The sequence below is a fragment of the Colletotrichum destructivum genome, chromosome 2, assembly GCF_034447905.1.
Source record: "Colletotrichum destructivum chromosome 2, complete sequence".
Lineage (NCBI taxonomy): Eukaryota > Fungi > Ascomycota > Sordariomycetes > Glomerellales > Glomerellaceae > Colletotrichum > Colletotrichum destructivum.
In genome coordinates this window covers 4,850,840-4,878,331 of record NC_085897.1, presented here as the reverse complement: position 1 = coordinate 4,878,331, position 27,492 = coordinate 4,850,840, and the positions used below count along the sequence as shown (strand labels likewise).

The following is a 27,492-nucleotide window of genomic DNA, read 5'->3' as shown; positions in this document are numbered from 1 at the left end:
TTTGTCAAAGCTCCAAAGGGATGGGCACGTGGTTATCTTAACTGCTGCCATGTCGGAAATGCCGCCTGAAGCTCGGTTTGCCGTCGTTGCTGGCACGGGCGCTTTTGACTTCACGCCAGCCTTTGAGGACGCCGTCCTCTGCATCGCCCCTTCGGCCCTCTTTCTGGTTGTGGCCCTACAGCGTCTCTTCTGGCTCGCGAGACAGCCTCGCAAGGTCGCCAAAAGCCACCGGCCAATCTTCAAAGTGGTACGTGATAACCTCCGGGCCCGAACCCATCGCCTTTTTCTGGGACCACTACTGACTGGCCCAAGGGATTGATCGGCGTCTACACGGCTCTACAACTTGCAGTCTTGCTGTACTGGGCTTTGAATGCAGAGAAGTGGCCTTCCTTTCAGCTACGGACGTCGGCCGCCGCGCTCTCCTTCGTCGATGGACTTTTGCTCTTGTTCCTGTCTCACGCCGAGCACGCGCGCTCGGTGCGCCCATCGACCATCATCAACGTTTATTTACTGTTTACTTTGCTCTTCGACTGCGTCGTCGCCAGAACCCTGTGGCTTGCCGACCATGAGCCCACCATTTCGAGCCTCTTCACCTCCACTGTCGCCATCAAAGTCTTTGTCTTGACTTCGGAAGCTTGGGGAAAGAGACCGATACTCCTGTCCCAGTACCAGAATCTCTCCCCAGAGGTAACCAGCGGCATACTGGCCCGGAGTGTCTTCTGGTGGCTGAACTCGTTGATGCGAACTGGGTTCGCCCGCCCCCTTGACGATGATGATCTGCTCCCGATTCACGACAGCCTATCGGCACGAACATTGCTACACAAAGCACGAAACTCGTTTGCTTCATCAAACCAGTCTAACCGCCATGCCTTGGCCTTCTCTACGCTGTGGGCTACCAAGTATATTTTCCTGGCTGGTGTAGCTCCCCGGCTTGCATTGGCAGCTTTCAAATACACGCTGCCCTTTCTCATCACCAAGACGACTTCCTGGACGGCCGATCCGTCGCAGTCGGATGCAATTGGGTGGGGACTGACGGGCGCATGGCTGCTGGTCTTTCTTGGTCAAGCAATATCCAACGGCTTCTATTACCAGATGACATATCGATTCGTCACTTCGATTCGCGGCAGTCTCTGCAGTTTGATCTACACCAAGACGTTGGATCTTAGCAGCACAGCTCTCGACGAGTCCGTGCCGGTGTCGCTCATGTCCACGGACACCGAGAGTATCTGTCAAAGCGCCGCAACCTTGCACGAGCTTTGGGCCTCGCCAATAGAGTCTGCAGTCGCCATCTTTCTCCTGTACAGGCAGCTTGGCCTTGCCGCTCTAGCCCCGGTCGTTGTAGCAATCATTGCCACTGCCGGCATGTTATGGCTCGCCCAGTTCATCGGCATGGCCAAGAAGAGATGGATGATGGGCATTCAAACGCGGGTCGATGTAACGGCTTACGTCCTCGCATCCATAAAGGTTAGTATCCAACGGGAAAACGCCTGATGATCCCCCATTTTCGATGACAGGCTACAGTACTGATCGGTTCGCTGCAGGAAGCCAAAATGCTTGGCTTGTCAGATATTGTCGCGAACACGATCCAGAACCTCCGCAACACAGAGCTTGACTTGTCCAAGCAGTATCGCAGACTGTTGACCATACAGACTTCCATTGGTAGGTAATTGCCTGAGTAATGGCCCCTTTGCTGTGCCGCGCTGTCAACGTGTCTTCAAGACGCTGCTGCTGACTTTTATGGCCGAGCAGCAATGAACACGGCGGCCATCGCCCCTTTGGCGACCTTTGCAACCTTTGTGATTGTTTCCAAGAACACTGGTCAGCCCTTGAACACGGAGTATGCTTACGCTTCCCTCTCGCTGATATACCTCTTGTCGAACCCCTTGGTTGTCGTATTTCGTACCATCCCATTCATCAGTGCCGCCCTCGCGTGCTTCTCTCGTATTCAAAACTACTTGTTGTCAGAAAGCTATACCGACTACAGACTGCCCTTGACCGGGCGGCATCGTCATCCAAACCAAGACGATGAGAAAGAAGACACGCTTGTGGCGATATCAGGAGCCAGTTTTGGCTGGGCTCCCGGAAAGCCGGACAGCCTCAACGGCATCACCGTCAACATCCGCAGGTCTTGCTTCACCTTCGTCGTCGGACCCGTGGGCTCGGGCAAGAGTACCCTCATGCGAGCTATTCTAGGAGAAGTCCCGCTCCGAGCGGGTTCCACCCATGCCGATCCCGGCAACATTGCGTTTGTTGGCCAGGAGCCCTGGATCCAGAACCTGACGATACGCCAGAATATCCTGGGCAGTGTCAGCTACGACGCGGAGTGGTACGGCAAAGTCGTCTACGCGTGCGGGCTGGAGCAGGATATCGGCGAGCTTCCTAACGGAGACGCGACAAGGGCGGGCAGCGCGGGCTTTTCGTTGAGCGGCGGCCAAAAGCAACGGCTCGCCTTGGCCCGAGCCGTCTACTCGAGGGAAAAGACGGTTTTGCTGGACGATGTCTTCGCAGGGCAGGACGCGGCGACCGAGGAGCACGTCTTCCAGAACCTGTTTGCCGAGACGGGCCTCTTCCGGCAGATGAGCATAACTTTGGTCTGTGTCACGAATGCCATCCATAGGCTCGCCTATGCCGATCATGTAGTCGCTCTGGATGGGAGCGGCCACATCGTGCACCAAGGCTCATTCGCCCAACTTCAATCCGATACGGATTATCTGCATGGGCTGGCAGTCGAGCAGAACGGCGCGATTGGCGCGCGGGACGCGGCTGAAGCACCGGTACAGCATCGCCACGAGAATGTTCCCAAGGGCCGATCCGAACAAGATACTGGCCGGAACAGCGACGAGTCTGGGTCGCCCGGTCGAATCCTTGGCGAGTTTGCCACATACGCATATTACTTTGGCTCCGTTCCTGTGTGGTACACCATACTGTTCGCCGTCCTTATCATTATGTACGCGGGAGGGCATCAGATGACGGCACTCGTACTCAGCTTCTGGACGGACACTGCGGAAGAATCCGGCCAAGCCACTGATGACTACTACCTCGGGCTCTTCGGATTGCTCACCAGTCTCGCCGTCTTGGGCATCGCAGGGGCCGCCTATTTCTTTCTGATTGTCATGGTCCCTTTGAGCTCCGAGGTTCTCCACGCTCGGCTTCTACGTTCCGTCATGGAAGCCCCTGTGGCCTTCTTCTCACGTACCGACGTTGGAGTCACCACGAATCGCTTCAGCCAGGACATGGCGGTCATCGACACCGAGCTGCCTTTTGCCCTTGTGGACTTCTGCGTCAACTTTGCCCTCATCATCATGTCGGTCATACTGATGTGTATCTTTTCTGGGTATTTTGCAGCCGCACTTGTGCCCTTCGTCGCTTTCTGCTGGTGTGAGTTTTGACAGCTCCCCCCCCCCCCCCCCCATGCCCCTTGATAGGGATACTGAAAAAAATCATAGTACTGACTATGGACCAACAGTGCTGCAAAAGTTCTACGTGCGGACGTCTCGGCAGATCCGACTGTTTGATCTCGAGGCCAAATCTCCCCTCTTCACGCAGTTTCTCGACCTCCTCCAGGGCCTGTCAACGGTGCGCGCGTTCGCGTGGGGGCCGCGCTTCATCGAGCAGTACCTGGACCTTCTCGACGCCTCGCAACGACCCTTTTACCTGCTCTTCTGCATCCAGCGCTGGCTGGGCCTCGTGCTCGACCTCATGACCGCCGTCCTCGTGACCGTCATGATGGTCCTGGTCGTGAACCTGCGGGCGCAGCTGTCGGCGCAGTACGTAGCCTTGGCTCTCGTCAAGGTCATGTCGTTTGGCCAGTCGCTGGCCCACGTCATCCAGGACTGGACGCAGCTCGAGACGTCGTTCGGCGCCGTCGCTCGCGTCAAGATGTTCTGCACCGACACCGAGTCGGAGAACCGACCCGCCGAGACGGATGCCGTGCCCGAGAACTGGCCGGCGCACGGCCGCGTCACCATCGAGCATCTGGTGGCCTCGTACAATACGCTCCGTGGCGGCGGCGGCGGCGGCGAGCCCGTCTTGCGCGGCGTGAGCCTCGACATCCCCGCTGGTGCCAAGGTCGGCATCTGTGGCCGCAGCGGGAGCGGCAAGAGCTCGCTCCTGGGCTGCATCCTGCGCCTCCTTGACGTCGGTCCCGGCTCGCGCATCACCATCGACGGCGTCGACATCATGACGCTGCCACGGCAGGCTGTGCGCGCTGCAGTGGCCGTTGTGCCGCAGCACCCTTTCTTCCTGAAGCATACAAGCCTCCGCGACAACCTTGTCGTCCTTCGCCGACAGCAGCACCAGCAGCAGCATACCGACGACGACGACGACGACGACAAGATCCTCCAAGTCCTGCGCCGGCTCAAGATGGACGATATCGTAGATCGCCTGGGCGGTCTAGACAGCCCGCTCGACGCCGATCGGCTTTCGCAGGGCCAGCGCCAGCTCCTATGCATCGCTCGGGCCATGCTGGCAGGCAAGCGGATCATCCTGATCGACGAGGCGAGCAGTAACGTCGACGAGCGTTCCGAGCGGCTCATCAGAGACGTTATGCGCGAGCAATTTGCCAGCTGCACCGTCATTGCCGTTGCGCATCGCCTCGGTGCCGTCGTCGACTTCGATCGTGTTGCTGTCATGGGCGGTGGTCGGCTCCTGGAATGGGATAGTCCTCGCGCTCTCCTGAAGCGAAATAGCGAGTTCAAGAGGCTTTGGGATCTTGGGACGAGTTAGAGGAGCGGTTAGATGTAGAAGTCTCGTGTGGCTGGTTCTGGTTTGAGTTTAGGACTGTAGTCTTTTACTGTACTGTGATAACTACTAACGTTACGCTAGGTGTATATAGAGACCTAAGTATAAAACTGTTATTTAACTACTGCTGGTAGTTACGCTATAGATAGGAGCAGCGGTCTTGTTGTTCTACGACTGCTAAAGGTGTGTCGAGCACCGGAACGAGCCAAGATTGATAGGCAGAACTCACCCCAACATAGACAATACAGCGGGTTTGGTTTTTATCTCTCGAGCGGCTGTTTTTCTTTTTGCCTTCCACCTTACCAGCTAGAAACCTCCGGCCATCGGAAGTTGCGGATCTCGCCCGAAGACCCGTCGAGATCCGATCACGCAAGTCTGGCGGGATATGGTGAGCTCTATGCTGTTACGGATATCACAGCTCAACAATGATATAAAACTCGACCCAGGACCGCAATGGTCGAGCTAATCCTTTGAGGAGTGGCCACAGAGATCTTGTATTGATCACATGATGAAGCTCTCGACCTCGTGCTGGCTGGCATCGCTCGCCGTTCTCCCCGCATTCACCGCGGCAGACTGGCAGTATCGCTCACGACCGGATCTCGCACCGCCCCGGCTCAACATCACAACATCGGCGGCAAGGGAACAGGTGGAACAAGGCCTCCTGTTCGTTGCGCCGTACCCCGGAGCTGGTCCGGACGCGCGGAATCCCGTACAGCCCGCCGCCTACATCTTCCGGGACAACGGGGACCTGGTCTGGTCCGGGCTGGGCTACTTTGCCGGAGGGGTCGCCAACTTCGGCGTCGACACGTGGGATGGGCGGCAGGTACTTCACGCCTTCCAGGGCCAGCGTGGCGAAACTGAAGGTCGCTCGTACGGGCACCATGTCATCTTGAACAGCAAGTACGAACCCGTGAAGCTGGTCCGCGGGCGATCCAACAGGCTCGGCTCGGCCCACGAGTTCCGCATCGTCGATGACGACTTCGCGCTGGTCGAGATTGGGAGCACGAGGCCCGTTGGGCTTTCTCCCTGGGGAGGCGCCAAGGGACAGGACTGGATTTTATCAACCGGCTTCCAAGGTTTGTTATGTCCCGACTCCCCCCCCCCCCTTGGCGGTTGGCAAGTAGCGCTTACGATGACCAGAGCTAAATATCGAGACTGGGGAAGTGGTGTTCCAGTGGGAGAGCCTCGATCATGTCGATCCCGGAAGTCAGTCGGATAGCAGACCCTCCATACTCGGTTGAACTGGACAAAATGGCTGACTTTGCCCACAGACAGCGCGTTTCCACTAGCAGAGCTGCCATCAACCACGGGTCTGGATTCGTCCAGTGCATGGGACTACTTCCACATCAACAGCGTGGACAAGGACAGCCAAGGCAACTATATCATATCGGCCCGCGCCACCAGTGCCATTTACAAGGTCAACGGCACCAGCGGCGAGGTGATCTGGACGTTAGGAGGTGCGAACTCGACCTTCGACATGGAACCTGAAGCGCACTTCGCGTATCAGCATGACGCCCGCCTCCTCAGTCGTTCCCCTGACGGCACAACCGACGTCCTCTCACTCTTCGACAACGCAGCAGCCTCGCCCGAGAAGCAGATTAGCTCCGTATCCAGGGCTCGAATAGTGCAGCTCAATCATTCCGACAACACGGCCAAGGCGCTCCGCACATATCCCGCCCCTGACGGGCTGTCCGCGCAGTCACAGGGGAACGCGCAGGTCCTCCCGAACGGGAACGTGTTTGTGAACTGGGGTCAAGCAGGCGCCATCACCGAGTTTGGCGAGGACGGGAGAGTGCTTTTTCACGCGTATCTCGACTCGGGCCCAGGGGGAAGCTTGGTACAGAATTACCGGGGCTTCAGGTCCAACTGGACAGGATCCCCGAGCGAGGATCCCGCACTTGTGGTCGTGGAAGGAGACGCCAGGGGTAAAGTCGAGGCATACGTCTCGTGGAATGGGGACACCGAGGTCGTAACGTGGAGGTTTTACGCCGAGCCATCGCCGGACCGCAGCCCGAGCCTAGGAGAGGGGAGGCTGGTGCTCGGAGAAGCCGGGCGTACTGGCTTTGAGACGCACCTCACGCTTGATGTATCTCGGTTCCGCGGGGAAGTTCTCATCTCAGCGCAGGCTGTCGATGCCAAGGACCGCATCCTCGTACATACATCATCCGAGGCGATCTCACGAAACCCTTGGGGCTCACCGGGCTTATTTCGTGATCCGTTAAGCTCAGAAGAGCATGTCGCGACGGAGGAGCTATGATTCGCCATTTGACCGTGAGTCTGGCAGGGTCAGTACATACTCATTTTTGGGAATAAGGCTTGTTCGTACTTCATCTTGCTCACTAAGATTATTGTTCCCACCACCTTCGAGACACCATATTTGTTCTTCACACTTGGAAACAGTGAAGTTCAAAGCGGCTGATATTTTCTTTCATGACGTTGTGGATGGAAATATTGCCGCTTGTATGGATCTCCCAGCTGACTCGGACTCTTACGGTAATGAGCCAATGCTACACGATGTAGAATGCAAAATACGTAAGCGTAAAGCAGTAGTCCAGACACCGCCTCCTCCTAATAGCCCATATCCTTCTCTAATACACTGCAAAGTTTGGATGAGATATTGGCACAGGGTGCGTGGAAGAACTGCCATGAAGCCAGGAGAGAATCTGGCCTCACCTCGGCACATCAACCAAAGTGAGTATCGTGGCACCCTCATTCCTCATTGCTCGCCTCTGCTAGCCATGGTCCTGATATCCACCGCCTTTGATGTCTGTAAGACGTTGAAGGCTCGGGCTGGCATCACATAAGCTGCCGTCGCAGGTACTAGCACTCGGCCTGTCATATGGTCCTTGCTTGTGGCCTTTGGACAATGGCCAAGCGGGCAAAGCCCAACTCAGAATGTTGATGATCTGTTAGAAGAAGCTTTCCACGGGGGCCAAGCTGGTTCTGCGCTTGAGCTGCAACAGTCATCTGACTCTAGACCAATATCGTAGGAGTATATTTGCAAGCTGTTCCTTGGCCTTGGCTGTTATTTCTGTCCACATTCATGAATGATCCCAGTGGAGAACGGCGCATGGTATGTCGGAGCCGCTTCAAACCGCTGAATGTCTTACCAAGAAGCCAGGCTGCAAGACTTGTACATGGCGCTCACGATGAACTTCAGTGTCGTTGCGTACCTCAACATCAACAAAAGAATAGAAACCCTGTCCAAGCGTAGACTTTCTGTAGGTTTCCTATCCGAAGTCTCTACATTTCATGAGGCAACACCTCACCTCCGAGATGGATCTGCAGAAGAGCTCGGCTGCCGTTGCAGAAACAGACAAGACAGCCCCCAAAAACGCCGTCATCGACATCGTGGTCATCGAAAATACTGGCGGGAGGAGGCCGTTCAGCGCTTTCTCAGCACAGCGAGGCCTACTCATTTATTCAAACGCGCATACTTTCGTGGCTTAACTCTTGGCAACCCCGCCAGGAAAAAAAGTCCCCAAGGTGCGAACCAAAACGGCAAAAACGCGTCCGACGCAACTATCGAAACGCCAGCACAAGAAGACCGCAAAGCCACAAAATACTCGCAAGAGACAGCAACGACCCTCTGAGACCGCCTCGTTGTGATTTGTAGATCAACTTTGAGCGTCACATCGTCGCGCGGCGCTTGCCGCTAGACCCAACGTAAAACAGGGCAAATAATAAATAGATCAAAAACAACCCCAACTCCCGGTCCTGGCTCCCTAGGAACAGCTAACCTCCCCTCTCCCCAAAATCTCTTGGCGCAGTGGCTTTGAGGCTATCTGGCAACGTCATGCCATCTCTTACTGCGGCGCTGCGGCGGTTTTTCCACGGATTTGGCCCAGCAGGGCCGCGAGTCAATTGGGCCGATGTACGAGTATTGTAAGTAGTGTACATTTCCATTCCCCATCCGTGTTTCTCCTTATTGGTTGTCTTATTCGAGAACTTGTCTGGAGAGTTTTGCCGACCCCGCAATACCAGAAAGCGCCAATGTTGAGAGTTTGGGATCGTGGCCATTGCATGTGTCAGGCAGAGAGGTGAGGGGGGGCAGGGGGGTTATTACAGAAACAAAAGGGACATCAGACATGGCGTTGCGCCGCTTCGTCGGCTGACGCCGTCTGATGAGGAACAGATTGATTGTGTGGACGAATGTCCACCGGATCTTTAAACCAACATATATTCCGCTGGATAATAAAACAAGACCCAGAAGTCAAAGGGAGGGGGTTCGATTCGCCGCGTGCCCTGCCGTAGTCTGGCGAAAGACGGCATCCGGCTGACATCCTTCCCCCGCTTATGTACGATGGTATTGAGGCTAAGGACGATGTATGCAGCCCACAACCAAATGTACAGCCCACAACTTCAAGAAAGCTTCAGGACTGGACCCCAAAGAAACCCTATTCGGTCCAGAACCCTGAGCCGAAGCTTCGTCCACCCACTTGACCAGTTATTGATGTTACTGCGCAAGGGTTATCTCCACCGGGAGGCTTATGCAGGCGCCAGGGTGTCAGACGATGAACTCTGCGCATTGCTGCGTATCGGCTTCTAACCAACCATGGGGCTCGGGTTCTCGAGCCATTCTTTAATTGACGCGATGGCCTCATTGTATTCGACCATGACAGACTCTTTAGGTGTGAACGGCGGTGGCTTATCCCAGGCATGCTTTTCAGCCTTGACAAGGCGCGTGGTGACCCGGCGGCCTCGGGATGTCGCCCTTTGGGCGAAACTCTGGCCTTCCAAAAGCAGCATGTCGAACTCGCACATGCACAGGTGGATGGGCGGCAGACGATCCAACATGTCGTCTGTCATGAGACCCGGTGAGAGGCGGGGATCACCGCGTTCCGACCTCGGTCTGGGAGGGTAGACGTAGGACGCATCAAAGAGGTCGGTCATACCTTTAGGGAGGGTCATGTCAGGCCTGCCACATGTCTGCCGCTTCTGCGGCCTTGTCATGGTCCAATCCAAGAGTGGGTAGAAGAGAACGATGCCGGAGACTTCGGGGACGGGGAATTTAAACTTGTAACCCCACCTGCCAGGGTCCTGAAGAATGTTCCAGCTGGCGAGGGCTAGTGTGCCTCCAGCCGAAAAGCCCGAGAGCAGGACTTGTTGGGTGTCGACGCGGAACTCGTGCGCACGGGCGACGATCTGAAGGATGGCATCGGCAGAGTCCTCAACCGGGGTGGGGAAGGGGTAGCCGGGAGCCAGGCGGTAGTTGACGGAGAAGACGACAGCGTTTAAGGCGGTTGCTACGGCGGCAGCCCAGCGCGCATCGTCGGTTCCCTGGCCGAGGACGAAACCTCCGCCGTGAAAGTTGATGACTGCAGGGACCTTGCCGGTGGGCCTAGTGGTGGTGGTGGTGGGCGGGAGCCAGACGTCGACTTTTATCTTCTCCTTGCCGGCCCATTCCGACGACAGGGTCGAGTCGAGCCAGATGACTCTATTCGCAGCCGGTGGGACGGGAGCGGAAAGGTTCTGCAGCCCAAAGGCAAAAGCGGCCCCCGAGCGGAGGGCGACAGCGTTGGCGGTCAGACGCCAGCGGGAGACGCCCTCGAGGGGGTTGTCATACTCATCGTCGGGAGTGCCGGGTAGGCTGCCGGTCACGCTGCCGGCGATGCTACTGGCCTTGCTGGCGACCTTGCTGTCCTTCTTGCTGCTCTTACTAGTCCTCGAAGCATTCGATATGTTGGACACGGTGCGGGCGAGTTTGCTTTGCAGCATTGGGGATGCGGGACGCGGGATACGGGATGCGGAATGCGCGGAGCGCGTGCAGGAGATTGGGCTTAAGCTAGAGGAAGTGGGTAATCCGGACGGACAATCGGACAATCAAAAGGACATGTCTCAGCGATCCAGTCCAACTAGGTGAGTCTAGGTCGAAAGCTACCAGGCAGTAGTGCTAAGGTCTCTGTGGTAACTCGGATAGATCGGAATAAGAGTCGATTGATAAGAGGTCGGAGGGGACGGGATGGCGAAGATGAACGGAGGAGAAAATATGACAAATCAAGAGGAGGACAGAGAGGAGATGGATGGACGGAGGGGGAGGAAGTGGAAGGCAGCAGGACAAGGGAAGGTATGGTACGGCGGAGAATACGCCCACCGTCGGCAAGCTAAGGACTCCGGGCGGATGGTGGATGGATGGAGAAGAAGAAAAGAAGGAGGAGGATCGTCAAGTCAGGTGTCGACGTCGTTGACGTTGACGTTGGGTTCAGCCCGGCAATGCCGTTGCAGTACAGGTAGTTGTTGGTCAGGTATGTGGCGCGTGTACTCTAGTTGATGTGGCGGCAGTTGAACACAAGAGAAAAAAAAGTTCCTGCTGTGGCTCAATCAAGGTTTGGTTGCGATGATGAGGTAACCACGATGTCAGTTGTGATGGTACTGAACGCAGGTGTTTCCCGCAGGCTTATCTGTAGGAGTGAAAAGCCTGTCAATGTCGACGTTACCGCTACTCTATACTTACAGTAGCCATGCGACAGGGGAAAGGGGCGGCGGAAGCATCATCAGCCAAGGACAAATGCCACCTGTAACACGGTAAACTGAGATGGTGGGCGTGGTGTGTGTGGTGTGGTGTGGCTAGTGAGGGAGGGAGGCAGGTGGGCAAAAAGCCTGGGTGCCGAGCAATTGACGTCATTTTCGCGCTTTCCGTAGGTCGAGGCCGCAGTGGGGCCGCGTCTTCCGGGATGTGATCGGAGCTAAGACACACCAAAACACTGTATCCCACTTTCTAGTCCTTCTTCTCATTCGTAGCTACAGTATATCGGTACCACGCCATGCAAATACGTGTACGTCGTTCCTAGGCAGTTTCCAGATGATGCTAGAATGCCACATGCTTACCACCGTATAACCTCATCGAGTGGTGGACCTGCGTTCAGGGCGATCCCCGGAGCAAAGCGTCCACGACACGGCCGACAACCCTGCTGGCCCAGGTCCGTGACCTTGCGGGTCTCGCATTCACCAATCCCGATGAACAGACGTAGGTACGTATACGCGTGTGCGAGGTACGTGCTTCCTGCCCCACAGCCAATGACGTCTCTTTGACACCACGCAGCAGCTGCAGCCCTTTCCCTAAGGAAACACGACGGAAACTTTGACGAGGATTGAAGCTCCAACCTCCAGACGAATGTAAAGTTCTTTAAAAAAAAATTGGGAAGGCAGTGATGATTGACTAGGAGGGAAGGACCGTCTAGGAAGGAGGGCGTAGGAAAGACCCACGGCCGGCCTAGGACCGCCCGCACCAAACCCGATGCCTTGCGATGCGATCGATGCCCTTGGGTTGGGTTCCACGGGTCTTACACCATCCATCCCATCACCACCTGCAGCATGTGGTCTCCTCAGCAAACTTTTCCTCCCTCCTGTGCTTTTATTCGGGCGTCAAGGTGGATGTCGCCGGAGAAGTACAGTAGCTGGCCAAGGTGAGGGAGGTGTGAGGTATGTACAGGTAATAGTGCACAGGTACTGCGTTAATCTTGGTCACAGTCCTTGGTGCAGGATACCCTGGCTGCCTCGGCGGTTCCTTGACGTATTCAGTCTGCATCATGTGTCGTCCGCCCTGCCACGAAGCCGTGTAAGCGTCTTGGTCACGGTATCTGTACATACGATACTCAAAAAAGTCAAACAAGCAACAATGCCACTCCAGTCCGTTTCTTGCCCGGGCGGGGCCCTCTAGGTCGCTACCTGTACGATGTATGTCGTCCGCCGAGAGACCCAGGAGACCCAGGAAGCCAAGGAACCTGATGGATTCCCGCCCATTATCATCACTCTGCCGTTTCTTTTTCTTTTCCCTCTGGACCCTTCCCGCCCTTCCGCCCCTCCTTCCGCCTGCAACCGAGTCGTTGATTCTTTCTTTCTTTCTTTCTTTCTTATACCTTGCGCCCGCGTTGATCTTCCACGGCCTCCCCATCATCCTCCTCCTCCTTCCGCTCCCTATGTAAACCCGTCTTGGCCGAGTTTAACGCCTCTGCCGCACATCTCACCTCACTTTACTGTACCTACTCACCGTCCTCACCATTCGCCCACCTCTTGCATATCTGCCAAGAACATTAGCAACACACACACACACACACACACACACACACACACGCATACACGCACATATTACCCATATTACCCAACGGGCCAACTCTCGTCGAGGTGAGGTAACAGCATCATGACTGAACAGGAAGTCGTGTCACGCTCGCCGAGCACGCTCTCGCGCTTCGCTCACAAGTTCACCTCGCCACTGAAGTCAACATCAGCCAGCCCGACTGTTTCCACACACACCAAGACGACAGTCTACGAGAAGAAGTCACCCACCTCGAGCTCCACCAGCCAGTCAAGAAAATCCAGCAAGTCCAGCACAGGGCGTAGCCCAGCACGGAGCGGCGAGCTGAAGCGCCAAGAACGCGGCGAGAAACTCCTGCGTCGACAGGAAGAAGAGCGCCAGCTTGAGGAACGTCGCAGGAGGGAGTATGACGAAGCCCGCCGCGCCGAAGACGACGAGACCCGCGCCCGCTATGGAGAGGGCGACGAGACAGAATACCCGACCGAGTTGACGACCATCGGTGAGGCCGTCAAGCTGGACGTCGGCACCAAGGTGACGTTCCGCGCAAGAATCCACACCCAGCGTAACATCTCGAAGCACCTCGACTTCATCCTCTTCCGCGACCAGACCGACACGATTCAGGGAGTCCTGGCGGACACAACGCCCAACATGGTCAAATGGGTCCAGAGACTGCATCCGGAGTCTATTGTCCAGGTGTCTGGCACTCTGCAGAAGCCGCTGCAAAATGTCAAGTCGGCACACTATCACGATATCGAGGTGGACGTTCACTCTATCCACCTACTCAACCCTGCCAAGGCCCCTCCGTTCAGCAACTATCTACCCCCGGATAGCATGAACTTCCGCATGAACAACCGTATCCTCGACCTGAGGCACCCCAGCAATCAGGCGCTTTTCCGCGTGCGCGCTATGATAACGCGCAAGTTCCGCGAGACGCTCGACAACAGCGGCTTCATCGAGATCCAGACTCCCAAGCTGCAGCCCGCCGCCACCGAGAGCGGTGCCGAAGTCTTTAAACTCAACTACTTTGGAAGGCGAGCTTTCTTGGCACAGAGTCCCCAGCTGGCCAAGCAGATGGCCATCTCTGCCGACTTTGGCAAGGTGTATGAGGTGAGTAAAGAACTCAATAATGGCGACCCCGCCAAGAGACGAATTGTCCACCTTGAGAGAGAGAGTGGCGCTGACATGCTGTGTAGATCGGCCCCGTGTTCCGCGCCGAAAACTCCAATACCCACCGCCACTTGACTGAGTATACAGGCCTTGACATCGAAATGAAGATTCACAAGCACTACCACGAGATCATCAAAGTTCTCGATCAGACCTTGAAGAACATTTTCGCCGCTGTCCACTCGATGCCTGAGCTTAAGATTATCCGCGAGCGCTTCCCAAGCGAAGACCTCGTATGGTTGGACGAGACTCCCATCATTCCATTCCCCGAGGGTTTGCAGATGCTGCGCGACGACGGCCGCGACGTTGCAGACGAAGATCTCTCAACGCCCGACGAGATTCGCCTGGGCGAATTGGTCAAGGAAAAGTACGGAACCGATTACTACATCCTCGACAAGTTCCCCGCCAATGCTCGCCCGTTCTATACCCAAAAGGCCGAGGACCCCTTCTGGACCAACTCGTTCGACATCTTCGTCCGTGGCCAGGAGATTTGCACGGGCGGCCAGCGTATCAACGACCCCGAGGAATTGCGCAAGAACATGGCAGAGAAGGGCATCTCGGAGGACGACATGGCCGAATACCTGACGGCTTTCGACCTCGGTGCTCCCCCGCACGGCGGTGCCGGACTCGGACTGGATCGTGTTGTGTTCCTGCTCCTCAACTTGGGTGACGTTCGATACGGTACCCTGTTCTACCGCGACCCAAAGTCCCTGCCCTCGCGCTCATTCAGCCTGCCGCACCCGGCCGCCGACACCACCAAGGCATGGGCAGGCAAGGAGTTGCCACCGCTGGAGGAGCTGATTGCCAACTACGGCGACGCCTCCAACACGTCGTGGCTCGACGAGCGATTCGAGATCTGGCGCCACGGAAGCGGCGCCGCGGTCGGTTATGTCAAGCAGGGCAAGTTCGCCATGGTCACCGGAGACCCGCTCTGCGATCGTGGCCAATACGAGGAGGTCATCCCGGCGTTTGTTGAGTTTGTCACCAAGGAGCTCAAACTGACGCCCGTGTGGATGCTGGTGTCCAACAAGGTGCAGGAGATACTCGGACGCCGCATCGGCTGGCGCACCATGAGCTGCACCGTCGAGCAGCGGGCTGACGCAGACCAACATACGACGCCCGACGGCCGTGCCGCTAGGAGGGTCAAGCGAGAGGGCATCAAGGTCCACGAGCTTAAGCCCGATGAGGACTTTATGAGACGCGCAGACCAGTCCATCGAGGCATGGAAGGAGAAGCGCAAGGGCAAGAAGCAGGTCCATCTCACCGAGATCCGGCCCTGGATCGACCAGGCCCACCGACGCTACTTCGCCGCCGAGAAGGACGGCAAGGTTCTGTGCATGGTCGTCCTCGCACAGCTCGCGCCCAGGCACGGCTGGCAGATCAAGTGGGCGCTCGACTTCCCCGACGCGCCCAACGGCACCATCGAGGTGCTTGTCGAGTATGCCTTGTCATGCATCTCGGGCCCCGTAACTTTTGGCGTTGGTGTCAGCGACCGTTTCGTACCCGGCGAGCACCTCCACGGCGTCCGGGCCAAATTCCTAAGCAAGACGTACGCCGGTATTGTTAAGAGCCTCGGGCTTGGCAAGAAGGCCGAATTTCGAGACAAGTTTGGCGTCCTCGGCGAGCAGGTATACATCTGCTACCCGCGTCGTGGCGTCACGCTCTTCGACCTCAAGGAGATCGTCAAGTTCTTCATGGATGAAGAACAAGCCAAATAAGCTGTTTCAACTACTAATGAAGGGGAAGGAAATATACAGGAGACGGTTAATGAATAGCACGGCATGCTTGAGGTTTTTGTTACATCTACATTGACAACACTGCGTTTAGATACCTTTCTGTTATGTATTTTATCCTTTGTAGATGATGATACCAGCGTAGATCGCACTGAGTTCCTTTTGTCATAGCACATATCCATAGCAATCATCATAGCATGTTTCACAGCATTGGTCAGTCAGTCTGGCCGTATTCATCAAGAGCCAGTGACCTGGAGTTGGAGGAGCAGTTCGAGTGATTCAAAAGTGAAGCGATGAGACCGAGTGCTTCTTGGCTAGTTCAAAATTTCAGGTCAGTATTTCATTCTGCTTCTTTTCATTTCAAGGGGGTTTTCGTAACTTGTGACCTAACACCTCAGCGTCTAACATTGAAATACTCTCGTCAACCCCCCGATCGCAACCTTCACGGATTAGCAGAAGTGCCTGTCTTCAAGACGTGTCTTGATGGTGTTCATGATACGTTCGTGGCGGTACAACAATCTGGATATCGTACATTGCAGAATCAGACCTGCTCCCCTTCTCATTCTTTCCGCCTTGTTCACCTCCACGAGACTCCTCTTACCCCAACATCAACATTCAAGAGGAGCAAGCGTCTTTGAGCGAAATTACCAATTATCCCAAGCCTCTGATCCAACAGTGTGTTTGTTGGTGGACCACTGCGCTGAAAAGAGAGGATCGCGGAGAACAAATCGCAGGGCCCCCGAGGCAGAGCTCGAACGCAAGTAAGGACTAACAGATTGAGAAGGGACGACTCGCTCCCCAAACCACAAAAAGAAAAACAAAGACTGGCTGTAAGCGGTAATGCGAAGTCGTCTGCTAGCTGGCCAGGACATCGGACGAATGAATACTACCCTCCCTCTCCCCCCCTCTCCATCCCTCTATCTTAACATGTACTCTTCCAACCTGCAAAACGCGCGCAAAAGGCAGGCTTTCGACCGACGTCGGACAGACGACAGTGGGCTGCCGGACAGTGTCGCAGTTTTGGACAGATAAAAAGAGAGGGAAACGAGGAAGAAGAGCGTAAGGGGTGGTACTTTCAGCGGCGCCCGCCCCTCTTACCCATCCACCGTCACACACACTCTCTCAGTTCATGGGCTGGGGGTTGAGCCGCCTGAGCTCGTCCATGGAGGAGATGGCGACCTCCTTCTCGAGCTTGTCCCAGCACTCCGGGTGGGCGAGGGCCGAGACCCAGTAGTTGCCGTTGAGGTCCTTGCCGAGGATGGTGAAGACGTTGCGGGAGAGGATGCTGCGGGTGCGGGCGAGGGAGTGGTGGTAGGCGATCTTGCCGGGGGGCGGGCGGCTAAGGACCTCGCCGATGCTGGCGTTGTTGTTTGCCTTGTTCTTCTCCGGGTCGCCGGCGCCGTTGGGTGTGATGGAGTCAGCGGCGGGCTGGATATCTCCGTTGACACCGGTAGTGCCGGTAGCAGCAGCAGCAGCAGCAGCATTAGCAGCAGCAGCATCTGAAGCAACAGGTTCTGAGATGCGGGGGATGACTGCCGGGGAGAAGTCGATACAATCAAAGAACTTGCAGCGGGCCCAGTTGGTGAAGATGATGAGCAGGCTGTTGGTATCGCCGAACAATGGCTGGGTCCGGCAGCGGCCGCAGGAGCGCAGGCGGCGCATGAAAGCCATGATCTGGGACGGGGTGGTCTGGGTCTGGATGTCGTAGCGGAAGCAGCGGGCGACGTAGCCGAGGGGAGCCTTCATGACCTCGGCGGCGCTGAGGAGGGTCCAGGTGCCGAGGGCGAAGTTCTGAACGTAGAGCTTGCCCGGTGCGAAGACGCTCTTGAGGCGGCCGGTGATGTCGACGGCGTTGAGAACGGTGACGGGCCGGTTGGACCCGCGGGCGACGCAGACGAGGCGGGTCCACCAGGCGGTGAGGACGTCGCCCTCGCTGACGAAGGGGGCCTCCTCGGTGCCGAGGCCCTTCTCGTCCATGGCGTGCAGGTCAGCCATGGCGCGGGCGCGGAGGCCAGCGACGAAGTCGGCGGGCAGACAGAGGATCTTAGACTCGATCTCGGGGCGCCGGACGATGTCCCAGAGGAAGCGCAGGCCGAAGCGGAAGCGGCGGAAGCCCTTGAGCTGGCGGGGATCGAGCAGGAAGGGCTCCTTCTCCGGGTCCGTCTCGACGCCGACGTCGTCGAGGATGTCCTTGCGGGCGCCGTGGATGGCGGGGACCTCGACCTCGCGGCCCGCGAGGACCTGGGACCAGGCCTCGACGAGGGCCTGCATGCCGGCGGCGCCGAAGAGGACGTGAGAGAAGAGCAGGCCGACGAGGGTGGCGTCGTTGAAGGAGACGACGTGCAGCGAGATGCCGGGCTCGTCGGAGCAGAGGAGGTCCTCGAGGGTCAGGGGCGCGTCCTGGCGGGCGCCGAGGTGGTAGAAGTTGATGACGCCGGGCTGGACGGACGCCTTGGCGGTGGCGGTGGGGAGGTGCTTGGCCGTGTTGTGTTCCTTGATGCTGAAGTCGTGGACGTCGTGGGAGAAGCGGATGGCGGGGCGGGCGGTGGTGAACTGCTGGGGGACGTGGAGCTCGAGTTTGTTGTCGTCCTGAGGAGGGAAGTCAGTCAGTCAGTCGGCCAGCGAGTCATCTCTAGACCAGTTCGGAGCTGTGGTCAAAAGAAACGAATCTTGATTTCAGTTGACTTGAGTTGGTTCTAGTCTCTCACTCTCACTCTCACTTTCACTCTCTTCCTCTCTCCCTCTGGACGAAAGGGGATCGGATGTTCCTAAGAGGGGGGGGTCCACTTACAGTCAAGCGCATACGTCCGCCGAGCTTCCTCCAGTCGCCAATCTCCAGGAGCCTGGAGAGCGAGACGTGGAGCTTTTCGGCGTCGAGCACGTCGTCGAAGCGGAGGGTCCAGTTGAGGAGCATCTCGCGGAAGGGCTTCGTGTCGTCGAAGAAGTGGACGGGGTAGACGTCGTCCGTGGCCACCTTGGGCACACGGATACGCTTCGTCTTGACGCCGATGAGGGAGCGTACGTAGTCCATGATGGGCAGAGAGGAAATGGATATGGGAATTCAGAAGAGAAGCAAAATAATGATAATAACAATAAAAGGGGGTATTCGCTGTTCTCTAGCCGCTGTTGTCTCTCGTTACTGTTGTCTCGTTTCCTTCTGTCTGTTGGCCGCAAAGAGCTCTGACAAGACTTTGTTCTAGCCACAGTCCAAAACAAAAAAGGCCAGAACAGAACGAGAAAAGGAGAAGAAGAGAAAAGGGGGTGTGGGAATCAATCCAGCCGTTTAACACACATAAAGGTCGCAAAGATGACTGACTGACTGGCGTCGAGGGCCCGAGAACAAGAAAGGAAAACGTCGTCGGATGCCGTGCTTATATGGCATGAACGAAGGACAAGCCGTCGAGGCCGAGATGCTGCGGGCCAGCAGAACCCCTCAAACATAGTCCATGACCAGCAGCTAGCTGTCAAGGGACGTCTCTAGTCCGTATGTTTTAACAGTACGTCGTGTCCGTCCGTCTGCCTGTCAGTCCTCTAGCTCGCTGCGAGAAGTGGTTTCCCGTAAGTTTGAGGCAGGGTCTGAGCTGGTAGTTCATTGCGCTGGACCCGCAGCACCGAGAAACATGGCTTTGTCTACCTAGAGGGGGAGGAGGGAGCTTGTGTATGTGCGCTTGGTTACGGGAAAGCCCCTGAGCAAAAGAGAGAGAGGAGCCAGAGAGTGTATAGTGTGTGTGAGAGAGATTTAATTGTGCCCCCTTGAAGTATAAAGCGTGCAGCCGTTCATTCCAGTGTCCAAGGCTTAGCTGCTTGGTGATGGAGCATGAAAGCGGTGATCATGCTGCTGCTACTGCTGCTCCCCCCATCCGTTCTCGGCTTGGCAAAGTGACCAAAGCTGGACGAGCTGTTGGTTGGTTGGTCTCGGCTGTCACCTATTGTGCGTGTGTGGAGCTTTTCTTGAGGGATCTCATACTTCCCACAGTGATGATCCCTGTCTGTGTCTGGTCCCTTTGCAACGCGATTCGCGTATTAGTGTTACGAGATGCGTTGACAAAAGGGGACCAAACGAACCCCCGCCACACCTCCTTTCCCCCCCTCCTCTCCGGGGATGGGCGAAGCTGTTATCTCGGCGGGAAGTGGAGAATCCACCACGGAGCCGGCCGGAGAGAGAGCTGTGTGTAAGCAAGCAGTCACTGTTTTAATCGATGCCTATCCCATTTCATTCCGCATCGGTTCCCCGCAGTCTGGATTCGGCCACATGTTCAGATAATAGATAACAACGACTCCAACCCCCAAACAAAAAGAAAAGGAAAAAAAGCCGTTGGTTTGCATTATTCTCTCGTGAGGAGACGGCCCTTTTCACAGACGAAAGAAACCTTGAGTTGACAGCCCAGCCGCACCACGAGACAAGATGACAGCACAGGCGTACAACCTTTGGGTCGGCGGCCAGGAGAAACCGGGACATGCAGAGGGGTTCGTGAACAATCCTCCCCCTTCCCATCCACACTATTTGTGCTCTGGCGCCATGATACCCCGCAGCGCGGAGGGACTGGGCTGCAGCAGGATGAAGATGCTCATCTCATCCGTGCTCTGCCTGTCTGCCGCTCTCTCTCTGTCTCACTGACTCTCTCACTCTCTCACTCTCGCGCGCGCGCACGTTTCGAGACCATGCAGCTTGTGCTCACACCGCAACAGGATCCCGGTTGAAGACCCCGCGACGGGTGAGGTTTTTGCCCAGTACGTTCTCTCACACACTGCCCCCTCCCCCTTCTGTCCCCTCGCGCCGTCCAATTTCTCATGAAAAGTATCGAGTATCTGACTGACTGACTGCATGCAGCTGTCACGCGGCATCGCCTCAAGATGTCGACGAGACCATCCGCCTCGCGCACGACACTTTCAAGGCCGGAACGTGGTCCAGGCTGCCGCGCCACGTCCGGGCCGACGTCCTCGACAGGACGGCAGAGCTCCTGACGGCGGAGCTGCCCCAGCTGATCCCCCTCGAGGTGCGCCAGACGGGACGCGCGATACGCGAGATGCGCGCGCAGGTTCCAACGCTGGTCAAGTGGTTCAAGTACTACGCGGCGCTGCTGCGCACCGAGGAGCGCGCGGTGCTGCCGACGGTGGGGAAGCTGCACAACTGGGTCGACCGCGTGCCGCTGGGCGTCGTGGTGCAGATCACGCCCTTCAACCACCCGCTGCTCATCGCCGTCAAGAAGCTGGCGCCCGCCCTCGCCGCGGGCAACAGCGTCGTCGTGAAGCCGAGCGAGCTGACGCCCCTCACGACGCTGCTGCTCGGCGGCATCCTCAAGAGGGCGGGCGTGCCCGACGGCGTCTTCAGCGTGCTGCCCGGCTACGGCGCCACGACGGGCAGGTCCCTCGTCGAGCACCCGCTCGTCCGCAAGGTCGACGTCACGGGCGGCACGGCAGCGGGCAGGGCCATCGGGACCATCGTCGGCGGCAACCTGGCGCGGTACACGGCGGAGCTGGGCGGCAAGGCGCCGCTGGTCGTGTTCGAGCAGGCCGACGTCGACGTGGCCGTCAATGGCATCGCGTTCGGGTCCTTCATCGCCAGTGGCCAGACGTGCGTCGCTAGCACGAGGATTCTCGTCCAGGAGAGCATCCTGCCGGCCGTGCTGGAGAAGCTCAAGGCTAAAGCCGAGTCCATCACGCGGCGCATGGGGTCGCCGAGCAACGAGCAGTCCATGATGGGCCCGCTGATCTCGGCGAAGCAGCTGCAGAACGTCGAGGCGCTCGTCGACGAGGCGGTCACCGGCGGCGAGGGCGCAGCGTTCACGGGCGGGCGTCGCATGTCTGGGACGAGCAGCCTCGACGGTATCGACTTTAGCAAGGGCTACTTCTTCGAGCCGACGGTGCTCGTGTCGGCGGGGGGCGGTGGTGACATCCTCAAGACGCGCATCTGGCGCGAGGAGGCGTTTGGGCCGGTGGTGGTGGTGGCGCCCTTCCGGACGGAGGGCGAGGCCATCGCGCTTGCCAACGACAGCGACTTCGGGCTGGGGGCGGGCGTCTGGACGCGCGACGTGGCGCAGGCGTTTCGGGTGTCGGAGCAGATAGACGCGGGCATCGTGTGGGTGAACACGCATCACCGAAACGACCCCAGCAGTCCGTGGGGCGGCGCAAAGAGTGCGAGCGGCGTCGGCAGCGAGAACGGCGTCGATGCGTACCACGCCTACACGACGACCAAGAGCACCATCATCAGCTTCGCGAGCCCGGACGAGGCGCTGGCGGCGGACGACTGGTTCCGCGAGGGGGCCGGCGATGTGCGGTACGGCTAGGCCAGGCTTGTTTTCCCTTCTCCTCTCAATATTCCTACCTACATCTCACATCTATGCATTATACCTATCTACCTACTACCTACACACATTCGACATACCTGACTATGCATAACCACCACATCCGTTGTCGATTCAACCCGGTCAAGGAAGGCTTGAGTTGTGAGTGAGGAAGAGGGAACAGACAGTGGAAGAGACGATGACGCCATGTTCCTCTCATGTTCGGGGATGAAGTCAAGGGCCTGTTTGTTTCAGAGGAAAGTGTTGAACATGCTGTCAGTGCGGCGTATGCATGCATGCATGCATGTTCTTGTTGCAAACCAAACGAAACGACTTGTCAACGAGGTGTGTCTCAGACTCCAGATCCCGATGTAGGTGCAGCATATGCAGATGACTTGGTTTGAACGAGTCAACAAAAACAGAAACAAAAGCTCAGCCTATCTATATATCCTCCTCGGACGGATGTCAGTGAGGGGAGCATGCACTGAGTGAGTAAGTAAGTAAGTGTGTGAGTGAGGGAGTGAAATCTTTTGAATGAGAGGATCATCAAAAGGTAGCAAGCAGCCACCACACCTTCTCCCAATTTCATAAAAGGGGTTGCTAAAAATTAGGTCCATCCAGGATTCGAACCTGGGCCTACGGAAGAAACTGAGTATGATCAGAATCCGACGTCCTAACCAACTAGACTAATAGACCAGTGCTTTTTGACTGCTGTGCTAAAATTACACTTTTCCAAGCTCATAATTGGTTGTTGCTAGACGGGTCGGCGCCGACTGTTGGCAGTTGTCTCCGCCCCCCTCCCCGCTTGGCTTCTATTGCTACAATATTATTCTATCATTTCGATTCCCCCAAAGACTTTGCGGAACGGCGGGGACAAACAGCTTCTGAGAATTGAGACCCATGTCTCTATCCGCTCTCATGTTCCACCAAACAGGAGCCGAGCAAGGTTTTGATGCTGCACATGGTTTCCATGCGGCTATCCGATTTCCCTGCCGCTCGCCCACGGCGCATGAACCGGTTCGGCCGGCGCTGCGTTCGTCGACATGGGCAAGCTTTGGGCCTTCTCCAACGGCGTTCCATGCGTCGGTCCGTTTTGGGTCATGAGCCCTCCCGTTCTGGAATGTCTGATCCGTCGTCCCGGCTTTCATTGAACGAAAAGAGGTGCCAGAAGAGAAACTCGGAAGTATGAGTCCAATAACTAACCCCCCAACGTCCCGCTGCCGTATCCGCATGACATCATCCGAACGCCATCCGTCGAGGGCCCCGGCCGCATCAGGGAAACCAAGAGTGGAATGAACGGGTAGGCACGCACTTTGACAGTCTGTGAATGGGGGGGGATTGGGAGAGCACATCGCACCACCACACACTACATCAGACTATCCCGAGGACAAGGACGCTGAAGCCTTTAGTTCGGTGCAACTTTGACAGGAACCAACACACACACACACAATCTCTCTCTCTCTCTGTGCCTTTTTTATCTGGTGGATTACCCAGCAAAGACGTTAGAACTGACCACTCTCACCCTGCGTGCTCTGATCTTTCTTGGGAAACGCCCCCAAGCTCCTTCAACAACCAACCAACAGCGAACTCATCCAACCTTTAAACTCGTCGCCGAAAGCATTGATTCTCCGTAACCTAAACATGTCTCCTGATTCTAGTCCGAAGCAGAACATCGTCTTCTTGACGGGGCCGACGGGGACCGGCAAGACCACCATAGCAAAACACCTCACCGAATCTCTTCACATGACCTTCATCGAGGGCGACGACGTCTGTGCCCCCCCTCCACGACGCAACGCTCACTGACACCCGCCGCCCAGTACCACCCCAAAGAAAACGTCGAAAAGATGCACCGCGGCGAGGCCCTCACCGACGACGACCGCTGGGGCTGGCTCGACGCCCTCCGCGATAAGTCCCTCCGCGAGCTGGAACGCAACAGCGAAGGCGGCGGCGATGGCGTCGTCGTCACATGCTCCGCACTCAAGCGGGCCTACCGCGACGTCTTGCGCGGCGCCTCCCACCCGGAGAGGGACATCTTCGTCCACTTCGTCACCCTGCACGCCCCCGAGCCCGTGCTCCTCGACCGTGTCAGGCACAGGCACGGCCACTTCGCCGGCGCCAACCTCGTGCACAGCCAGTTCCAGAGCCTCGACCCGCCCCAAGCGGACGAGCCGGACGTTGTCGCCGTCGACGTGCGGCCCTCAGTAGAGGAGGTCAAGAGGGACGCGTTGGCAAAGCTCAAGGAGTTGCTGAGTAGGTAGTTGGTTGTTGACGGGAGAGAGTGTGGTGAGCGAAACGAGGAGGCGGCTAAATGCATTTTGTTCGGTATTAGAGTTGGCTCATGCAATGCATGCAGCATGAAGAATGAACTTCACCTCAATGGCGATGACACCAAGCGCAATTCAATCAAAAAGAATTAAGTTTCAATAAGAGAAGGATGACCCCTACAATGACTACATCTTATTTCCCCATCGTTCCATGTTGGATTCAAACAATTTTTCAAGGAGAGAGCTTAGGGTTTTGCCGCCACTTGCTGACCACAGCTCATCCCTTGCATTGCTCAAGTCCCTTGTTGCTTCAATGCCTGACAACAATCTCAAGTTTTCCCATTCATCAATGCGCACCAGATAGACGAGTAAGCAGATGGCTGGGGCGCTTTCCCCTTGGTACTACACCGATGCTAAACTCAGTCAGCAGGGCGTTTGACTTCAGGGGTTGTCATGGCAGCCCTCACATAGATGAATCGAGAGAAAGCGTGTAGGAAGAAGTAGCAGTCGAAGGAGCTTGCTGTTGGGTACGTTTATGAACCTCATGAGGAACAATCGCCATCCATATATGCTTCTCATGCTTATCGCCCTGTCAAGACTTGAGCACAACAGTTCTAAAAGTGACAAGCTGGAGAGAAGTAAGGAGCGACTTACAACAAGTGTCCCATACTGAGAATTGAAGTTTTGTAATGAACCAATTCTCCAGGAAATGGCCTCTGCGAGAAACGAACGGGATAGGCAACGTGTCTTCTCGGAGGGTTAGGCTTCCCGAGGCCTGTTCAGTTCGAGATATGTCTCGTTGTCGCTGAAAATCGATTGAAAACTCCCAGCGCTGCGAGTGGGTTCCGTCACTGTGAAGGTCTTGCATCGTCAATATGGCGCCCTCCTTCTCAATTGGCGCGTTGCTACTCACCAGATCGCGGTGAGGGTCAACAATGCCGAGATTCCGGGCATCGTCACCGAAACAAAATACTGTTAACCAAGTTCGAGATGTGTCCCGATGCTAGTGCAGTTCTGGCGACTCGGGCTGCGGGTTGGGGTGTTGCCAACTCTCCGCCAACAGGAATTCCGGCTGGACCTCGCTGAGAAACCCGGCCAGCTCGTCCTCGACCGGCACTTCCTCCACGTGCTGCTCGTTTGCCTGTTCAAAGTCGGTCGCGGGCGGGACCCCGTGCCACTCGACCGCCGGCCGCCCGATGCTGTAGTACGTGACCACCTGCCCGTCGGCCGCCCTCTCCACGTAGACCAGACTGTTGCCGGGGCCCCTCTCAAATACGCCCGGGTAATCGCGTCTCTGTTCCCGCAGGAGTCTGAGGACATATTCGCCGTGTGCGTACCCGGGCGCTGCGCGCGGATGGGCCGGTCGCTCCAGTTCAGGCCGATCCCAGGGCGGCCCGAAGACCGCGTCGACTTCGCGGATGAGTTCGCGGACGGACGGCATCGAACCGGCATAGTTCCAGCTGGAAATGGGAGCCGGTACGTCTCCAAGTTGGGGAGGGTACGCGCCGTCTCTCGAAGTCGAGATTCCTGGACTATAAGCCGAGGTCACGACCAGGCCTGACAATATGCCGGCTTGGCCAGGACTTATCGTTCCGCTTCTGCTGCTAAAAGGGTCGGGAAGCTTTGGTTGAGGTTGACCAGAGGCCGGGCTGCTGCTGGCTTCGTCTTCGGGCGGGTAGCCTGCGTAGGCTCTTGGAAGCTCGTTCATTCTAATATCACAGTCGTTGCTTGAAGCTTTGCGGTGGGGATTCATTCGTCTTGATTACTTGGACAAGAGTCGGGGGCAATGATGGGTTGAAGTGAGGGCACAGTTAGGCCGAGGACGTAGCTGGGCTCAGAGATGCGGTCCTGTGGATGGGCTTAGGGTTGTAACAGAGAGAACCGAAGGTCAGAAGATTCAAACCAGCCCCAATTGTCGGCCTTGGATCTGTCAATGGGAGGACCTTGGTTGTCATGAGGCTCTTAGTGGGACTCTGGGGTGCATGAGACGCATGAAATGGACCACCCGCTGGGTAGACCGGAGAGCCTACCCTCCAAGTTATTGTTGGGCTGTTGACGAGAAGCTTACTCGCCGCCATCCTCCATTCCATCAGCGCTCCCACGACCTTGAAGGGCTCATCCCGCTCGATCTTGGGGCCTGAAGGCCGCAGCATCATCCGTCTTGTCTGTGGACATGCCAGGGTTCTCGACGAGGGCTACAAGTAGCAGAACTTCAGAAGGTCAGCATGAAAAGATCGGGCCTACCACCAGCACAAATTCAGATAACTACAGTAAGGCCTTGGGAGGATGTTGCACTAAAACCACCAGGAGAGTGTACTTAATGCTAGGTTTTCCGTCCTGATGGTTCCTAGGGGACCGGCCCACCGCCAGTTGCGTACACGAGCCGTCTAGTTGGACGAATGTGTCTGGCCCGCTGGCTGCCTAATTATCATGGAAAGTCAAGATCAAATCGTCGCCGTCAAGGTGTAGAACCCGGGTTGCCTGGTATGCTTGTTTCACGATCACGCGGATATCGACTGCTCTCGTGCAAATATCTTTCTTGATCTCACTTCCCCCATCATCACATTTCCACCAGCCCGCATTGCCATCATAATCCTTGCATCTGAGATCGCCGCAAAGTATCATCCGTCAAGTTTCGTCGCGAAAAATGAAGTTCGCAAACGTCGCATCAAAGGTCCTCGTCCTGGCCGCAGGCGTCCTCGGCCTCTCAGCACCGCCCGAGGCCACGCGCGACCCTCTACACGTACGCCAAGTCAAGGAACCGGTCTGCCTACTCAGGACGATCTCGGAAGACTCCCACCCCGAGCTTTTCTTCGGCCTCCAGTACACCATTACGGCGGCGGTACCGGCGGACAGGGTGGCGGACGTCTGCCGGGCCTTCACGGCGGATCTCGAGTCGACGCGCCACTGCCGTGGCCAGTTCCTCGCCGGAAGGCAACCAGTGTGCAGAGATGACCAGGGCGGTCTCAAGATCAAGCTATGGACTTACAAATCGTGTGGACAAAGCATGGTCCACAGGGCCTGGTTTCACGCGACCGAGAACAAGTACGGCTCAGTTCAGTGCGACACCATGGACGATATTTGGAACTAGATCATGCCGCAGTAGGGCCAATTATTAGACACAAACACACACAATCCGAACGGCAGCCTTCACAAATCTTATGTACAGCAACGCCCTCTCTCTCACCCCTACCACTGCCTCCCATTGAAATCTCGTGGCCATCGATATGATGAATCTTTTCGCTCCCGGGCAGGGCTCTACAGGCCCTTCA

The 27,492-nt window shown here is 56.8% G+C and overlaps 9 protein-coding genes across 9 annotated transcripts; 6 read left to right on the top strand and 3 right to left on the bottom strand.

Moving 5' to 3' along the window:
- Positions 1-49: 49 nt before the first annotated feature.
- Positions 50-4,725, top strand: CDEST_03688 (Putative AAA+ ATPase domain, ABC transporter type 1, transmembrane domain-containing protein; the record flags this gene model as incomplete). Its single annotated transcript, XM_062919847.1, has 5 exons — positions 50-247; positions 313-1,464; positions 1,515-1,659; positions 1,750-3,378; positions 3,467-4,725. The coding sequence occupies 5 exons, from the start codon at positions 50-52 to the stop codon at positions 4,723-4,725; spliced, it is 4,383 nt and encodes a 1,460-aa protein (XP_062775898.1).
- A 523-nt stretch (positions 4,726-5,248) lies between these two features.
- CDEST_03687 (Putative quinoprotein alcohol dehydrogenase-like superfamily) lies at positions 5,249-6,997 on the top strand (the record flags this gene model as incomplete). Its single annotated transcript, XM_062919846.1, has 3 exons — positions 5,249-5,816; positions 5,881-5,946; positions 6,012-6,997. The coding sequence occupies 3 exons, from the start codon at positions 5,249-5,251 to the stop codon at positions 6,995-6,997; spliced, it is 1,620 nt and encodes a 539-aa protein (XP_062775897.1).
- A 1,932-nt stretch (positions 6,998-8,929) lies between these two features.
- On the bottom strand, positions 8,930-11,035 carry CDEST_03686 (Putative alpha/beta hydrolase-3). Its single transcript, XM_062919845.1, has one exon. It carries the CDS (start codon positions 10,456-10,458, stop codon positions 9,286-9,288), a length of 1,173 nt encoding a protein of 390 aa, XP_062775896.1. The 5' UTR covers positions 10,459-11,035; the 3' UTR covers positions 8,930-9,285.
- A 1,366-nt stretch (positions 11,036-12,401) lies between these two features.
- CDEST_03685 (Class II Aminoacyl-tRNA synthetase/Biotinyl protein ligase (BPL) and lipoyl protein ligase (LPL)) lies at positions 12,402-16,346 on the top strand. Its single transcript, XM_062919844.1, has 2 exons — positions 12,402-13,882; positions 13,969-16,346. Exons 1-2 carry the CDS (start codon positions 12,881-12,883, stop codon positions 15,655-15,657), a joined length of 2,691 nt encoding a protein of 896 aa, XP_062775895.1. The 5' UTR covers positions 12,402-12,880; the 3' UTR covers positions 15,658-16,346.
- A 448-nt stretch (positions 16,347-16,794) lies between these two features.
- CDEST_03684 (Putative chloramphenicol acetyltransferase-like domain superfamily) lies at positions 16,795-19,377 on the bottom strand (the record flags this gene model as incomplete). The annotated part of the gene is made up of 2 exons (XM_062919843.1): positions 18,464-19,377; positions 16,795-18,261 (listed from the first exon to the last, which is right to left on the bottom strand). Exons 1-2 carry the CDS (start codon positions 18,701-18,703, stop codon positions 16,795-16,797), a joined length of 1,707 nt encoding a protein of 568 aa, XP_062775894.1. The 5' UTR covers positions 18,704-19,377.
- A 533-nt stretch (positions 19,378-19,910) lies between these two features.
- CDEST_03683 (Putative aldehyde dehydrogenase domain, aldehyde/histidinol dehydrogenase) lies at positions 19,911-22,402 on the top strand. Its single transcript, XM_062919842.1, has 3 exons — positions 19,911-20,139; positions 20,362-20,403; positions 20,504-22,402. The coding sequence occupies exons 1-3, from the start codon at positions 20,078-20,080 to the stop codon at positions 21,957-21,959; spliced, it is 1,560 nt and encodes a 519-aa protein (XP_062775893.1). The 5' UTR covers positions 19,911-20,077; the 3' UTR covers positions 21,960-22,402.
- An 886-nt stretch (positions 22,403-23,288) lies between these two features.
- On the top strand, positions 23,289-24,423 carry CDEST_03682 (Putative carbohydrate kinase, thermoresistant glucokinase). Its single transcript, XM_062919841.1, has 2 exons — positions 23,289-23,723; positions 23,774-24,423. The coding sequence occupies exons 1-2, from the start codon at positions 23,598-23,600 to the stop codon at positions 24,212-24,214; spliced, it is 567 nt and encodes a 188-aa protein (XP_062775892.1). The 5' UTR covers positions 23,289-23,597; the 3' UTR covers positions 24,215-24,423.
- Positions 24,424-25,223: 800 nt separating this feature from the next.
- On the bottom strand, positions 25,224-26,373 carry CDEST_03681 (uncharacterized protein; the record flags this gene model as incomplete). Its single annotated transcript, XM_062919840.1, has 2 exons — positions 25,224-25,929; positions 26,045-26,373. 2 exons carry the CDS (start codon positions 26,371-26,373, stop codon positions 25,224-25,226), a joined length of 1,035 nt encoding a protein of 344 aa, XP_062775891.1.
- A 494-nt stretch (positions 26,374-26,867) lies between these two features.
- On the top strand, positions 26,868-27,311 carry CDEST_03680 (uncharacterized protein; the record flags this gene model as incomplete). The annotated part of the gene is made up of 1 exon (XM_062919839.1): positions 26,868-27,311. The coding sequence occupies one exon, from the start codon at positions 26,868-26,870 to the stop codon at positions 27,309-27,311; it is 444 nt and encodes a 147-aa protein (XP_062775890.1).
- Between the last annotated feature and the right edge of the window lie 181 nt (positions 27,312-27,492).